The sequence below is a fragment of the Rhinolophus ferrumequinum genome, chromosome 27 (genome assembly GCF_004115265.2).
Source record: "Rhinolophus ferrumequinum isolate MPI-CBG mRhiFer1 chromosome 27, mRhiFer1_v1.p, whole genome shotgun sequence".
Classification (NCBI taxonomy): Eukaryota; Metazoa; Chordata; class Mammalia; order Chiroptera; family Rhinolophidae; genus Rhinolophus; species Rhinolophus ferrumequinum.
Window position 1 is genome coordinate 22,450,607 of NC_046310.1, and position 17,414 is coordinate 22,468,020.

Consider the following 17,414-nt stretch of genomic DNA (forward strand, 5'->3'; position numbering starts at 1 on the left):
TGAAGGTAGAAGTAGCATTTGGGTATTATATAAAATGCTACATATACATTTAAACTGTAGTAAATAAATAATAAATGTTGTATTAGTATTATAATTCACATACACATGAATTTCCTTTATATTTCAACCATTAATAACAATATAAACTACTAACAACTTTTGATTCTTTATATGAGAGAGGCATTATGTTTTATGTTCATTATTTTATTTAGCCCACAGAACAACCTCTTTATCCATTCTCCCAGCCATCAACCATATTGACTGAGCGTCAGCCATGTTATCATTTTATCTGCTCTCATGGAACTTATATTGTCCTGGATAAACTGGTCAATAAGCCTATTGGTCAGTAAACACATGTATTTAATATAGTGTCAGATGGTGACAAATACCGACCTGTAGGGTTGGCTCTATTTTACTTTCTAATCCACATCTTACATATGAGGAAACTGCGGCTTAGAAAGGAGTATACTCGAGGTCGCACCAGTGCAGTGTGACATCAGAGCGTGAGAGCTGAAATACCCCCAGTTTCCCCAGTATGCAGCACTGCAAACCACTATTTCCTTCGTCAGTACACGGCTGTGCCTTTGAATTGTGACTGTCAGCTGCTGATACAGAGGAAAGCTGTCAGAGAGGGAGATGCTCGGAAGAATCTGCTTAAACTAAGGACGTAGTCTGACAGTATTATTCTTGACTATATCCCGGATATGAAGTTTTTTCTTTTTATTTGCTTCGTTTTGTCTCAAAGGTGACCATACCCACCAAAATGTATTCACTAATTAAAAATACTGATACTTAAAATATTGGGCAGTCTAAAATGCTATTAAAATATTTAAATATCTTGCAGGACGAGTCATTAAAGCCTATCATATTTTAGTACGTGTAAGTAATGTGTATAGAGGCTGTTTATGGAAATTGATACATGTTTTCATAATTTAAAACAAAGGTTCAATTCCAATGAAGGGTCCCACTGTTCCTTACCTGCCAAGACGCCATTTTCGTTCCTATGGTCAACTTCCGATGCCCTTCTCCTTCAGTCCACTAAATCAAGACTCATTACCCCCGTGTTCTCCTGGATCCGCTACCTGTGTGGTACCTCTCGGAGCAGGTGCAGTAATGGTGCAGGAACCCTGATCCTACCTGTTCAATCAGGAAACATTTCTCATGAAATTCTCTTGTAGGATTGAATCCTAAGTGATGCAAATGATTTAATTTCTACTATGTCACTATCTTCACTTTTCAAAACTACTTTATAAAATTCAACAATGGTAATTATCCAGAAATAATCATGTTCTTACTAAAACACAATGTGCTTTAAAAATCTATTAATTATTTTGGAATACAAGGAAGTGAAACAGTATTTCAAAATATTTTGTCAAAGCATTCTGAAGTACTTACATATAAGCTTCTAATTCATTGAATTTTTCAGGAGATGCAAATTTTGCGAATGATAGCCACCCTACTAGGCTGTCACTGGCTCCAGCATTCTTATTTAGGATTTTGAAATCAGAAGTACTGTTGCACTTCTTTACAGAGGGAGAAACATCACTTTCTCTTAATCACTCTCTTTCCTTTGTATGAATTAACTTTGTATTAAATAAGGTTCTTTTCATGGTCTGATAATCAAAAGGTTACAGCAAAAAATAGTTTTCTTATCCTTGTAACTCTGGCATTTGATGTTTTGATTTATATATTTGAAGGTCCTCGAAAATTTCCCCTTTCTGAAACTGATTCTCTTCTGATGAAAATGCGTTCTGTGGCGAGCGATGAACTTCATATGATGATGCAACGGAGAGTGAGCCAGAACCCTGTGCAGGCGACTGAAACGGAACTTGCCCAGAGGCTGCAAAGGCTCACCATCTTAGCAGTTAACAGGGTTGTTTATCAAGGTAGGATGAGAGAATATGTGCTTGCTCAGATATTGAATTAAAAGGAAAATAATTGAAGAGGGAACTGAATAGGTTTCATATTTTTAAACAGCATTACTTTTTCATTCTTAACATCCATGCTATTAAAAAATTTTTCTTATTTGGAGCTAATAGTCTTGAATAAAAGTCCATTCTTCAATGTGTTACATGCTGGCCTAGATTGAGAATACAGGCAATCTATTTATTCTTTTACCTTCTCTTTGAGGTTTTGTCTTCCCCCCCTTCTCCACAGGGGATACATTCCAAGACCCCCATGGATGCCTGTAACCGCAGATGGTACAAACCTTATAAACACTATGTTTTTTCCTATACATATATACCTTTTCACATAAAGGAAGCACTTCACAGCTTCTGTTTGGCATATCTGAATTGCAAACATCACTACTCTTGAGCTTTGGGGCCACTATTAATAAAATAAGGGGGACTTGAACATAAGCACTGTGATACCCAGACACTTGAACTGATAACCAGGATGGTTACTAAGTGACTCATGGGTGGGGAGTTTATACAGTGGGAGACGCTGGACATTCACGTCCCGGGCGGGACTGCGGGAGATATCATCACGCTACTTGGAATGGTGTGCAATTTAAAACTTATGAATTGTTTATTTCTGGAATTTTCCATTTAATATTTTTGGACCTCAGTGGTTGTGGTTAACTGGAACCATGGAAAGTGAAACCACGAATAAGGAGGAACTACTATAATCATAGATTCACATGTAGTTTTTGAGAAATATTACAGAGAGATCTCATGTACCTTGTACCCAGTGTACCCCAATGGACCCTGTACCCAGTGTACAGGATCCTGAAAAACTACCAACATCACATCAGGATATTGAAATTGATACAGTCAAGAAACAGAACATTTCCATCCATAGGAATCCCTTATGTTGCCTTTTTATAGTTATAACCACTTTCTTCCTATCCCCCACCCCTTCCTTAGTCTCGGGCAACCTCCAAAATCTGTTCTCCATTTCCATTTTCATCATTTCAAGAATGTTACATAAATGGAATTATAAAGAATGTAGCTTGGCTTTTTTCACTCAGAATAATTTTCTGGAAAGCCTTCCTGGTTGTTGCATTTTTTTGTTTTTGCTGAGTAGTGTTCCATAGTATGGATGTACCAGACTCACCTGTTGAAAGACCATCTGGGTTGTTTCCAGTTTTTGGCTCTTATAAGGAAAGCTGCTATAACACTTACATGAAGGTTTCTGTGTGAACATAAGTCTTAATTTTCCTGGGATAAATGCCCAGGAGTGTAATTGTTGAGTTGTGTGGTAGTGTGTGTTTTGTTCTTGTTAAGAAACTGTCCAACTTTTCCAGAGTAAATGCATAACTTTACATTCCTACCAGCAATGCATGAGAGATCCAGGTTTTTTCACATCTTTACTAGTATTTGGAGTTGTTGCTATTCTTAATTTTAGCCGTTCTGATAGACGTGTAGTGATACCACATTGTGGTTTCAATTTGCAGTTCTATAGTGGTTAATGGTTTATATATTTATACATAAAATGTTCTGGTTAGAGCAACCACTAAACGGCTATGCAAACAAACACTCAAAAGCACTACTGATAAGTTAAAATGGAATTTTTAAAAATGTTCCAATAACCCCAAGAAGGCAAGAAAAAGAAAACAGTAATTGTTGATCACTAGGAAAACATAATATACCCAAGATTTAAAAAAAAAAAAACAAAAAACAACTTTTCTAATTCATATTTGGGGCAACTGGCCCCAGGCTAAACTCTGAAATGGAACCATTTTTATCACATACACAGCTTTAATGGAATAGTGTATGCAGTGAAACAGCTCCGCATATCTGACCAGTGTAAGCATCACGTGGTCTTCATGTCCGACTTGCACCAGAACCTCATGGCTTTAACAATTTTGCACTTTAATTCTTCTTCATTAGTAAAAGAAATCCTTAATTTAGAATTGCATGACTTATGTGTGTTTAAATTTCTTCATTGTTGTAGGTGCATTCACTTTCTCTAGTGTATTCGACATCTAATACATTTGTATTGTGACAACTGAAATAGTAATTGCATGGAATATTTTTAGCAGCATCATTACATTTGCAATGACTAGGTATCGGTGATTTGACTAATTTTTTATCTTTTTTGTAATTCAGTCTTTAATCCAGACATTATTGACATTTTGAGTACTCCAGAAAATGCCACTCAAAGCAAGACCTCAGTTTCCCAGACTGAAATTTCTGAAGAAAACATTCATCATGAACAGCCTTCCGTTTTCAATCCATTTCAGAAAGAAATATTCACGTATCTAGTAGAAGGATTCAAAGTATCTATTGTAAGTAAGTTTATTAAATGGAGAATGTTCATTCATACAAAAGGAGTACAGGTTTCATTTGTCTGTATTATGTTTTCAAAATCATATTTCTACTCTCACAAGGTTTTCTGAAACTCAGATAACTTGAATTTTAATAATGGAGAAATATATATTGCTTGATTTACCCTCTTCAAAAGGACTCACTTTGTGCAGCACTGGTTTTTAAGTCTGTAATCTGAAAACCATTTTCTAATATTGTACTTTAAGTAAGAGCAGCATCAGAAAAGAGTCAGGCTTTAGTGAGTTCTATGATAGTTTAAATTCATAACCTATTTTTAAAGTACTTTATTTGTAGCTACTTACTCTTGAGTTATTATTATGAATTATTATGAAGCTTAGATCTGGGTTTAAACGTATCTAACACCTTCAAAATTATATAGAGAATTATATATAGAGGGTCCTGACAAGTGTCAGGCTTCATTTATCACCGGCTCACTTGGGTTTCCGTGGGTCGCTCAGTGTCAACCATAGGGGACAAGTCAGTCAGCACACTCCACAGATACCAAAGGCCAACCTATTCTCGCAGAACTCATCAATCATGACTCTGCCAGTCTCTAAATCTAAACTAGATGTTGGTGTCTGCAGGTTCCACTTAGAACTGAATCATTCACGCGGGGCCCTTAGGACTAGGAGTAATTGGAGAGCCGTTTCCAAAACTCAGAATAAACTCTGAAATGTGCTGAAGCCAGTTTTAAATCAGATACAGGAGATTTGATCAGCACTGGGTTAGCCTTAGTGGGACCCAGTTGAAAGGGCTCATTTGGTTATTTGTTAGGGAATAATGGTGGTCAGTTTGTATGCAGTTTTTACTTTGTGACGATTATACTCATATTTTAGTACTAATACAAGTCTTTATTATGAATACTTTCTCTTTTTTTTTCCATTGAGGCATTTCATTTACACATATGTATTACATCCCTAGAAAAAGAATCCCAGGTTTTCCCTCCTGTGTGTGTTTTCGTCTTGCTTCTTCGTGGTCCATGATGCCCACTGAGGTTGTCAGTGCAGTGAAACCAAACTGGCGGGACAAGAGCAGGATGTTCTGCCATTTTTCTACATCTCTGATTTGTGCATCAAATCTGGGCCTTATCACTGTACACTTCTTTAACCTGCCCATGAGGTTCACAACAATTTCCCAGCTCTGTGATCATCAATGATTTCAAATTCGCCCATGTAACCATGCTTCAGCATCATGGTTAGAAAGTGGACGATGACCGTGGAGCACAGCGTGATAAGAACCTGGAGTTTGCCTCTCTTTTCGGCATTATTTATGCTCTTGAGAGCATCAGCCAGGACATTCACGTGTTCCACTATGGTGCACGGAAAGATGGCGGGAAGAGCTGAATCTTTTTTATATTGCAAAACAGTGTGGGCTTATCTACCATTGTTCTTTGATGGTTCTTTTTTTTTTTTTTTGAGTTTAAAATTTCCAAGCTCTAGGTAATTTTTTTGATCTTTATTAATTTTATTGGGGTGACATTGGTTAGTAAAATTATATTGGTTTCAAGTGTACAATTCTATAATATATCATGTATATATCGTGTGCTCACCACCCAGAGTCAGTTCTCCTTCCATCACCATGTCTTTGACCCCCTTTGCCCTCTTCTACCACTCCCCCTCCCCCCTTATCCTCTAGTAACCACTAAATTGTTGCCTGCGTCTATTAGTTTTTATTTGTTTGTTTTGCACATTTGTTACTTTCAGTTTTATATCCGACATATGAGTGAAGTTCATATGGTTCTCAACTTTTTCTGTCTGATTTATTTTGCTTAGCATGATAATCTCAAGATCCATCCCTATTGTCACAAATGAAAGTATTTCATCTTTTCTTATGGCCGAGTAGTACTCCATTGTATATATGTACTACATCTTTTTTTATGCAATCATCTATTGAAGGACATTTTGATTGTTTCCATGTCTTGGCCACTGTGAATTATGCTTCAGTGAACACAAGGATACATATATCTTCATGGATAAATGTTTTCAGATTTTTTGGGTAGATACACAGAAGAGAGATTACTTGGGTCATTCGGTAATTCTATTCTTAATTTTTTGAGAAATCTCCATACTGTTTTCCATAGTGGCTGTACCAGTTTACATTCCCACCAGCAGTGTATGAGGGGTTTTTTTTTCTCCACAACCTCTCCAACACTTGTTATTACTTACCTTGTTGATAATAGCCATTCCAACAGGTGTGAATTGGTCTCATTGTGGTTTTGGTTTGCATTTCCCTAATAGCTAGTGAAATTGAGCATTTTTTCTTGTATCTGTTGGCTATTTGCATGTCTTCTTAGGAGAAGTGTCTGTTCAGGTCCTCTGCCCATTTTTTAATTGGATTGTTCTCTTGTTGAGTGGATATTAGCCCCTTATCGAAGGTGTTGTTTGCAAATATCTTCTCCCATTCAGTTGGTTGCCTCTTTGATTTGTTGATGGTTTCTTTTGCTGTGCAGAAGCTTTTTAGTTTGATATAGTCCCATTCATTTATTTTTGCTTTTACTTTCCTTGCGTTTGAGGTCAAATTCACAAAATGCTCTCTGAACCCAAGGTCTGTAAGTTTAGTACATATGCTTTCTTCTGTGCAATTTATTATTTCAGATCTTACGTTTAGGGCTTTGATCCATTTTGAGTTAATTTTGGTATATGGTGACAGATAGCAGTCTACTTTCATTCTTTTGCATGTGGCCCTAGGTAATTTTTTAAGTGGTTTAGGACTTAATTATGGTGAATAACATAAAATGTACTGTTTTAACCATTTGTAAGGGTACAATTCAGTGGTGTTAAGTACATTCACACTGTTGTACAACCATCACCACCATCTGTCTCCACAACTTTTTCATCTTCCCAAACTGAAGCTCTGCCCCTTAAACAGTAACCCCTATGACCCCCTCCTCTATCCTCTGATAACTACTATTATACTTCCTGTCTCCATGAATTTGACTTTCTAGATATTTCATGTGTTATTATAATACAGTATTTCATACAGTATTTGTCCTTTTGTGTGTGGCTTATTTCATTTAGCATTATGTTTTCAAGTTCCTTCTTAAGGTTGAATAATATCCCCTTCTATGTGTGGACCACATTTTATTTATCCATTTGTCCAGCAGTGCACATCTGGATTGTTTCCACATTTTGGCTGTTTTGAACAATGCTGCTGTAAACATTGGTGTATATCCATCTCTTTTAAACACCCTTCGTATGACTATGTATATCTATAATTGAGACTGTTATTAAAAATCTAGAATAAAACATGTTGTATGATCCTCTTCAGGGCTGTGTTGAGGTTAGTGTATTGCTTACGATCCTAATTCCTTCTGATTCTAATTCCTTTCTGTTTTGGTTTAAGGGTTCAAGTAAAACGAGTGGTTCCAAGCAGCAGTGGACTAAGATCTTATGGTCGTGTAAGGAAACCTTCCGGATGCAACTTGGGAGACTGCTGGTGCATATTTTGTCACCAGTCCACCCTTCACGAGAAAGAAAGCAAATTTTTGAAATAGTTCGTGAACCAAATCATCAGGAAATACTACGAGACTGTCTTAGCCCAAATCTGCAAGTAAGTATCTCAGTATTTCATAAGTGAAAACTATTGGTGTACAAATTTGTAGAAAACAAGATTGTAGAAAACAAGAACTGAAATTAAATTGTATTTTCATGCTAAACATCATAAATATAGTTTTCTTACCAAATATCACCTGAGGTCTTTCTTCAGATGCTCTACACCAGACTCAATTTGACCTCTGTTTATTTTCCATTCCGTTTCCAGTGCTTAAAAAAGTTCTGTATATAAGTTCTTACAAGATCCATTGTAGTTTGTTACTAAATCTTGAAGTGTTTTCTTTAAGAACTGTTTGGAGACTTTTTTAAAGCACTGTATTATCCATGAAGCATCTGTACTGAATAGCTCAAATAATAGTACATGTGACGTATTAAAAAATATTTACAATAAATTAAAATAGGAAAACATTTATTGATCATTTGGAATGATAAAAATCAAAATACTTAAAAGAATTTTGGAGTCTATAAGTCCCATCACTTCAAGAGTGCTAGATGGAAAGTTTAAATAGTACAACCATGTTAGAGAGCTATTTAGCAGTTTCTTTTACAGTTAAATACACACTTAACCTGGGACCCTAAAATTCCATTTTTAGGTATTTACTGAAGAGAAATTAAAACATATGTCCATAAAAAGATTTGTGCAAAATATTCATGGCAGCCTTTCTACTAATAGCCCAAAAACTGGAAATAGCCCAAATGTCTGTCAACAGAAGAATGTATAAACAAATTGTGATATATTTATACAATAGAATATTATACAGCAATAAAAGGGAACAGACTACTGATACACCCACCGTGATGGATGAGGCTCAAAAACATTGTGTTGGCAAAAGGGATAGCCAAACACAAAAGAGTGCACATTCATAAAGCCCAAGGACAGGCAGAATTAAGATATGGTGATAGAATTTAGGACAGTAGTTGTCTCTGAGGAGGAGGCAGTGAGAAGGGACATTGAAAAGGGGCATTAGGAAACTTTCTGGGGTGATAAAAATGTACTGTATCTTATTTTGGGCAGTGGTTACATGGGTGTATGCAGTTGTCGAAACTCATAGAAACAAACCCTTAATATCTGTATGCTTTATTTCATGTAAATTATATCCCTATAAATAAAGTAATAAATGACATATAAGAAAAAACAGGTATCCCTTTTAATACTTGGAAAACCCAGATGTTTCATTTCATAGTAGGAACCAAAAGGTTACAGTTTTTTTGTGGGTTTTTTTTTTTTAGAAAATAACATTTAATAATGTAATAGATATCTAAAAAGTAAGTGTCACTTCAAAACTGTAACCTTTTGCTGAAGCTGAAGCAAAAGGTTACAGTTTTGAAGTGACACTTCTAGGTACTCTTTCCATTATCAACACGTCTCACGTACATGAGAGGCATTGTCTTTCCTTTGCTGAGGCAGAAGCACAACCAGCCCCATGGTCCTTTGATGGAGAATTTGAAGTGGTCTTTCATTCCTTCACAGCCAGCAAAGGTGCCATCCATCAAAATCCAACCCTGGTGTAACAGTCCTCTTTTCCCCACACCAGCTTCCCTTCTCTGCTCCTCCATTTCTTTCAGTGGTGTCTTTATCGATTACTGCCTGAAACACTGCAACTGTGGTTGACTCCTTCTTCTCTCTTGAATTCATTTTATCACCGGGGCCAGGCATTTATTTAATCGGTCTATCTGTGTGATTTACCCACCCATCCTTGTTCAGACTGCTACCCCTTATGCTTGGATCACTACAATAACCTCCTCTCCACCTCAAGAACAAATTTCTGTACCTGATGTTTTATGTTTAGTATGGAAACTTTCAAACATACTTTCAAGTTGGGAGAAATCAAAAAAGAACCCCACGTGACCATTACCCAGATTTGATTTTTCTTTGTATACTTTTGAAACAAATGTCAGGTATCAAATCATTTTACCTGTAAATACTTCGGTATGTATCTCTGACCAATAAGCTCTTTTTTAGAAAAACTTATCACACTCAATAATATTAACTATAATTCCTTATTGTCATCTAATACCCAGTCAGTGTTTAAAATTTCCCACGTCTTATATTTTTTTAATGGTTTTCTTGACTCTGAATCCAAACAAGGCCCACACATTGCATTTGTTTGGTATGTGCTAAATATTTTTAATCCTTGGTAATTACCCTCCCAGACCATTTTTTAAACGTCATGTGTTTGTTGATGAAACTAGGTCATTTATTCTGTAGACTTTCCCACATTCTGGATTTGATTGATTGTATCCTTATGGCTCTGTATCTAGAGGCTTGGCTGGATTCCAGTTCTTGGTTTCATATTTGTTTTGGTGTTTTGGGGTTGGGTTTTTTTTTTAAAGAATACTAGGAGTGCTTCACATTTCCCATTACATCATAGCTGGAGGCAGAGAATGTCTGTTTGCCGTGCTTTTCAAGATGGTATCAGCCTGATCCATCCATTACAAAGTTCATTGTCAGTCTTTAACCTAATCGTTTTAGATGCCTTTGATAGTTGCCAAAATCCACTTTGTCATTAGAAGTTGCAAATAGGAAATTCTCTAAGTTTCTCATTCCACCAGCATCTATCAGCTGTGATTCATCTATAGGGAAGAATATTCCCTTATCAACTGTTTGGTACTCTAAATTATAGTCTGTGTAGGAAAGGCAAGATAAATGCCTACTTATTAGTGTTTAGAATACTGAATTGGTGCCCTAGCAACCTCCAGTTTTTGTATTTGTTTTTGTTTCTGAGGTGTCATTATGAGCTCAGGTATTTTTTATAAATTTTATAAATAGTTCAACCTTGTAGTTATTGTTCTGTTTGATATTCAAATTAACACCTGTGTGGGTTCAAATTGTTGTGTTCTTTTAACGTGGCCTTTTTAATTTTTAACATGTTAATGTGATTAACTTCCTTGCTTTCTGGAACAGAAGAATGTCCCAGGGTCATCCTGTATATTTATTTCCCAACCTGGAACTAAACTTTTTCTCCAGGGAGCTCCTGTTTTCTTTTAATGAGATAATAGTACTTAGAGACGGTACGTCCAGGAACTAGGTACATTCATTTCTATTGGGTTATCATTTCTTGTCAGCCTTTTTAGTGGACAAAGTTAGGAAATATGTATCTTTTTAGAAAAATAAATAAATGATGAGCTCATACTGATGCTTCACTCTTTCTTGGATTTCATACTTGCAGTTCTTTGTATTAATGTTGATAATCTTGATTCCTGCTGACAGTAGCATAGTTACTGATTTGCTTTATCTTTCTGCATCTACATATAGGTCATATTTTCATAATACGATGACCAACATTATCACTCATGACAGACCCACTTGAATGTAGCCTGAGATTTCTTATGGTTCTTTTTGTTCTTAGGATACCACTATGGGTGTACCATGAAAATATAGTATTGTAAAAGCACTTAAAATAATTTTCTCTATTTGGTTATGCCACCAACTTCAACTAACTAATTAGGTTCATTTTTTTCCCCATTTGTTTTCTATTTTTACAAATTCCATTGGGTTTTGTTTGCTTTTTAATTATGTAAAATGTTTCCAAAATTAAGTTGTGAAAATAGCACATTTAGAGAGCTTCTAGCTTTTATCTCTAGTCCCTCCCCTCATTCTTTCCCTTTCCCTGTAGGTAACCACCTTTATTTGTTTATTTCTTTTGGAGATAAAAGCAAATCTGTACAAACACACACACACACACACACACACACACACAAATGTATATTATCTCCCCCACTTCTCAACACTAAGAAAGATAGCGGACTATACACACTCTTCGGTACTTTACTTTCTTCAACTATCAATAGATCCTAGAGATCATTCCACAGCAGCATGTAGAGATCTGCTCCTGCCTTTTTATAGCCATTTGTAATCTGCCTGATACTTAAAGCCCCAGGTTTCTCTTCTGCTACAACTTGAGTCTGGCTAACTCTCCAGTCTGAAGGCCTCCTCTTTTCAGGAGCTCATCTCTGCTGCAGCCTTTTCACAGCCTGTGTGTCACTGCTGACACGCTGCTTCATTCACGTGTCCTCACGGCACTGAGCGCCTTCTCTCCTCTGTCTGTCTCCATGCCCATTCCATCCGTTTATCCATGTACCCAACTCACTGTGCACCGCCTTCAAAACCTACCTCCCTTTCTTTAGTCTACTCAACCCTTCCTTCTTAGAAACTTCGTGGAAAATTGTATTTTTTATACATTTTGGCATTTTATTATTTTCAATTCCTTAAATTAGTTTTTCGAGGGCTGAAAACAAGACTTCTTTTTTTTTTTTTTTGGCATTGATTCCCAATCACACTTTCTAGTCCCAGGAACTACAATTCATAAGTGATTGATCGAAAAATGTTAAAATGAGATATTAGAAACAACTTCAGTGTCTAAGAAAATCAAGTGTTACTTTGGATATTCAGAATGAATAAAAACATTTCTGATAGATTTTCAAGATGATTTTAGAATGTTACTGAATGCTAAACGGAAACATTTTTAGAGTTATATTAAGAACCCTGCCTTTAAGGCACGCATATGAAATTATTCCAGTCATTTACCATTTCTCTTTATTTGCCAACTCTTCAGGGCTTTTACTCGCAGAGCATCTGTTCAGTTTTCTCTTTTGGTCGGGTAGCAGCTGTCTCCTGACTCATTTAAAATGTTGCATTAAAATGAGCTTTGCTATTTTCATCATTGCATGTGTTCATCTTATGCTTCGGGGAAATGACATGATGTGATTCAGCATGTTAATTTAAATATCACCCAAAATGTAATAGTTTCCAAATCTGTTTGTTGACATTTAGTACTGTTCACAGTTTTAAATGTCATAAAGCCAAATGCAGTTCTATTTGTATCAATGCAAATTTTTAAAAAATGAAATTATGCACGTTTAACTTGTTGGCTGAATTAATGTCTAAATAATACACAGTGTACACATAACAATGGGGTGTAATATCGAGAGCATGGGAGGGCCACTTGAAAAATCATGAATCAAAGTTTGGCATAGATTTATTCTGTGAAGGACAATTGTCATTACCTTAGGTAACAACACTCTAATTTTGGTTCTAGGGTCTGTTCATAAAAGATTGGCTTAAAGCAGCCCTTCTCTGGAGACACACATAAAACTGAGAGCTGGCATCTCACTGGTTTCAGAGTTCTCTCTAGGAAGTAGTGAAGGTTTATAAGCTCGGCCAAAGACAGGTTTTCATTCTGGAATTTTCACCAACTTCTATTCTACCAAGCAGAAGTCAGAGGAGAAAGAATAAATAAGCATAACTCACTTACCTTAACGTTTTTAAGAGAAGTTTCCCTTCCCGTTAAGTTTTTCTGTGGGAAGAACTAAGATTTATTTTCCCTTATCCCAAGCTTATTTCCTGTATGCCTTTAGCAAATTTCTTTCCAAAGTTATTCCCCCAAAAGTTTGCTGGCTTTTCTTTTCCTTTTCCTCCCTCCCTTCCTTCCTCCCTTCCTTTTCTTCTCTCTTTCTTTTTTCGTTTTACACTGAAATTTTTCAAACATACTAAGAAAAATAGAAAGAATAATACAATGAGTAGCATATAACCATCACCCAGATTTAAGTCATTAATATTTTTATCATATTGTCATCATTTCTTCTTTTTCTGAAGTATTTGAAAATAAAGTATAGAAATCATGACATTTTTCAAAAGACGTGTTCTGATATAACCCTAACAATATTATTACACCTGACAAAATCAGCATACTCCCTAATGCCATCATATATCCAATGCAGAGTCAAGTTTCTTCAGGTTTCCCCCAAATGTCTTTTTTCAGCTGACTTATTCAAACCAGCGCTAACCAAATAAATCTAGCAACTTAATTTAATTATTGTTAAATAATTTAAATGTAAGAAACAGAAATTCTTTATGACTGAAAAATTTTGTTCCTTTTTTTAAAGCATGGAGCCAAGTTAGTTTTGTATTTGTCAGAGTTGATCCATAATCACCAAGATGACTTGACTGGGGCAGAACTGGACGCAGCACATCTGCTCATGAATGCCTTAAAGTTTTGTGGCCATAAGTGCATCCCTCCCAGTGCGTCAACAAAGCCAGAGCTTCTTAAAATGATCGGAGAGGTGAGTCTGTGCACCACAGAAACAATTTTCTTAGGAGATCCCATTGATTGTAATGCAAGAATAATTGAAAGCTTTTTTCTTATAGAATATCATTGATGATGAATTGAAATGGTAATTTTTTTATGTTGTTTTTTTACCATGAGAGAACTACCATGCTTATTTTAAGGAATGTTTTTCCTCTGTGGTCATTCTTATCCATTGTCAGTAGCTTTCAGTGAGGGAAAGACTTTTATAGTGACAAGCAAATTGAAACATCAACCTTGAGTCATGCGTTCCTTAATGAAAAAGCAAAATAAGGAAGCAAGCAACTAATGCGAGCTCATCAGGTGCGGTGACTGGTTAACATTCTCCCCTCGTCCCTGTGACCCCAATTGTGTGGAAACAAAGAGGAATTACGCACTATTTAAGTGATTAACGTATTTTAATATTCTGGTCTCCTGGGGACAATATTTTTTTCTTTGTTAACTTGGTTTTAAAATTGGCTTGTTGGACTCTGTGCCAGTGTTAAGTAGTACATTCTTATTTAAATCTTTTAGGAACAAAAGAAATATGAAACTGAAGAAGGTGTGAGTAAAGCCACCTGGCAGAAAACGGTTAATAATAATCAACAAAGGTAGGATTATATGTGTTCTAAAAGTCATGTCTTTTAGGAATCCATTAAGTTTCACACATACCTTTAGTTTTAAAGTATGTTTTGATACCCATTTCGTGTTCCACATGTGCTTCACTTATGGGACAATCTGGTTTGTTTAGTCTTTTTCAGCGTCTCGATTCAAAATCAAAGGATATATCTAAAGTAGCAGCAGATATCACCCAGACAGTGTCTCTCGCCCAAGGAATTGAGAGAAAAAAGGTGATCCAGCATATCAGAGGAATGTATAAAGTAGATCTGAGTGCCAGCCGACACTGGCAGGAACTTATTCAACAACTGACACATGACCGGTAAGCAGAGTGGGAGGACATTTCAGGTCATTTGCATGAATATTTTACATACTGATGTTAAATACTGTCTTTATTCTGCAATAAAGATTCATGACATTATTTCATTCGTTTAAATTTTTTAATCATTTGTGATTTAGTTCATCTTGAAAAATAATCCTATGAGAATTTTTTTTTTAATTCTCAGGGGGGAAAGCTCTTCCAAGTAGTAAAATCTGTATATTGGTTTGAATTTTAAAATATGATCATAACAAGAAAATAGAGAAATCACTGAAACAGGATAGTTGGGAAATAGATATTTTTCTAGCCAAGATTTTAATAATATAATTTAAAACATGCATCACAAATAATGAAAAGAGGGAAATTTAAAGTATTCTCTAAATTTGCTTAAGATAACTGATTAGATTATTTTAATACATTTTTCAGTTACAGTCAATACATACAATATTACATTAGTTTCAGGTGGGCAGCATAGCAATTAGACATTTATATACCTTACGACGTGAGGTACTCCATCTGGAACCATACATAGTTATTACAATGTCATTGACTATATTCCCTAAGCTATACTTTATATCCCCGTGACTATGTTTAAAACTGGCAATTTATACTTCTTAATCCCTTTCACCTTTTTTGGCCTAGCCCCCCACTCCCATCTCATCTGGCAATCATCAGTTTGTTCTCTGTGTCTATGAGTTTGTTTCCGCTTTGTTTGTTCGTTTTTTATTTTTTAGATTCCACATATAAGTGAAATTATACAGTATTTGCCTTTGTCTGACTTATTTCACTTAAAATAATATCCTCCAGGTCCATCTATTTTGTCACAAAAGGCAATATTTCACTCTTTTTTATGATTAATACTCTATGGTACATTCGTGCCACGTCTTCTTTATCCATTCATCTGTCAATGGATACTTAGACACTTAGGTTGCCACCATATCTTGGCTATTCTAAATAATGCTGCAATGAACATAGGGATGCATATATCTTTTCGAATTAGTGTTTTTTTATATCTTTGGATAAATACCCAGATGTAGAATTGCTGGGTCTTATGGTAGTTAAATTTTTAATTTTTTGAGGAATCTCCATACTGTTTTCCATAGTATCTGCACCACTTTGCATTCCTACCAACAGTGCATGAGGGTTCCCTTTTCTCCACATCCTAACCAACACTTGTTTGTTGACTTATTGATACTAGCCATTCTGACCAGTGTGAGGTAGTATCTCACTGTGCTTTTGATTTGCATTTCCCTGATGATTAATGATGTTGAGCATTTTTCATATGTCTGTTGGCCATAAGATAAGTGAGTAGTATGTTTTTGGGGTGCTAAAACACCCTAATTATTATACACTAAAGTAAATTTCAGGTGAATGAAAGAATTAAACTCAAAAAGTTTATGAAGTAGGAGAAAATAGGGTATTTATCATCTCATTGATGGATGGGTAACTTTCTAAGATCAAACACAACAAAAGAAACTACAAAGAAGAAATGAATGGATTTGAACTTTAATTTTTCCAGTGTATTTAACAACTGTAGCAAGCATAACAAAACATAAAAATTTATTTTCAGCAAATATATCAAAGTTAATATTTTTATAATTTTAAAAATTCATAAAGATTTGGAAGTAGAATATTAACATCCCAAAAGTTTGAATGAGCAAAAGACATGAATACACTCTTCACATAAGACAAACAGACTTAATAAACAGATAGGAAACTACTCGATATTGCTAGAGGCTAAGTTGTTTTCTTTAAACCTTTAGATACCATATTTTACCTTTTATGTTACACAAATAATTTTTAGGTGCTAATATCTACAGCAGGAAGAAATGTGTCTTAGTCCTTGGTCAGAGGTTTGGTGATTTTTATACTTTCGCATTATTGTAGCAACCCTACAAACATTTTATTTCGAGCTTCAGTTATCCTATTTTAGTGTTTCTATCCTAAGGAAAATATTCAAAATATGGAAGGGCAATAAAGGTTTTCATCTCTGCATTATTTATGCTAGAGAATGAATTGGAAACACATATATAACTATAATAATAGTAATAGAGTTAAATACATTATGATGTATCCACTCAATGCAATATTAGTCAGCCACTTAAAATGATGATAATTAAGATTATAATATGTTCAGTGAAAGAAGATAGGACATAGGAATGGGTGTACATAATAATTATAACTGTAATTTTTAAAAATGAAAGAAAATCACCACTACCAGTATTTTGATATGTTTAAGGAAGGATTAAGGGTAATTTCTTTCTTATCTATTTCTAAAAATGTATTTAATATGATTCTACTATTTTCTTTTGTTTAAAATATTAATTTTTTGAAATCTTTTAAGAAATGTGATTTATACTACGAACATGAACTAATTTTGTTTGTTAATTAGATGGTAAGCAAAATGGGAAATGTAAAAAATTAATTTGGAAAATCGATTTTTTTCTTTAACTACATTAAGCTCACTGTATTGCCAATGCATTCATAATAGTCATCTATATATTTTAAAATTTTTAATGGATACAAGAAACTAGTAGCAGAGCTTTCCTCTAGGCAGGGAACTGGGAGACTGATTTTTTTTAACGTTATT

General features: G+C 35.1%; 1 protein-coding gene and 1 pseudogene across 3 annotated transcripts in view; one reads left to right on the forward strand and one right to left on the reverse strand.

Moving 5' to 3' along the window:
• The window catches only part of LYST (lysosomal trafficking regulator), a 170,705-nt gene that overhangs the window by 109,718 nt on the left and 43,573 nt on the right, over positions 1 to 17,414 (forward strand). For 2 of the 3 annotated variants that reach the window (XM_033099812.1, XM_033099811.1), the window contains exons 29-35: positions 944 to 1,105; positions 1,698 to 1,886; positions 4,053 to 4,231; positions 7,614 to 7,820; positions 13,709 to 13,885; positions 14,422 to 14,498; positions 14,639 to 14,827. In XM_033099812.1, coding sequence (XP_032955703.1) covers positions 944 to 1,105; positions 1,698 to 1,886; positions 4,053 to 4,231; positions 7,614 to 7,820; positions 13,709 to 13,885; positions 14,422 to 14,498; positions 14,639 to 14,827 — 1,180 coding nt within the window. The remainder of the gene's footprint in view (positions 1 to 943; positions 1,106 to 1,697; positions 1,887 to 4,052; positions 4,232 to 7,613; positions 7,821 to 13,708; positions 13,886 to 14,421; positions 14,499 to 14,638; positions 14,828 to 17,414) is intronic. The other variant, XM_033099813.1, reaches the window with a different exon arrangement.
• LOC117018421 (40S ribosomal protein S15a-like) lies at positions 5,181 to 6,948 on the reverse strand (annotated as a pseudogene).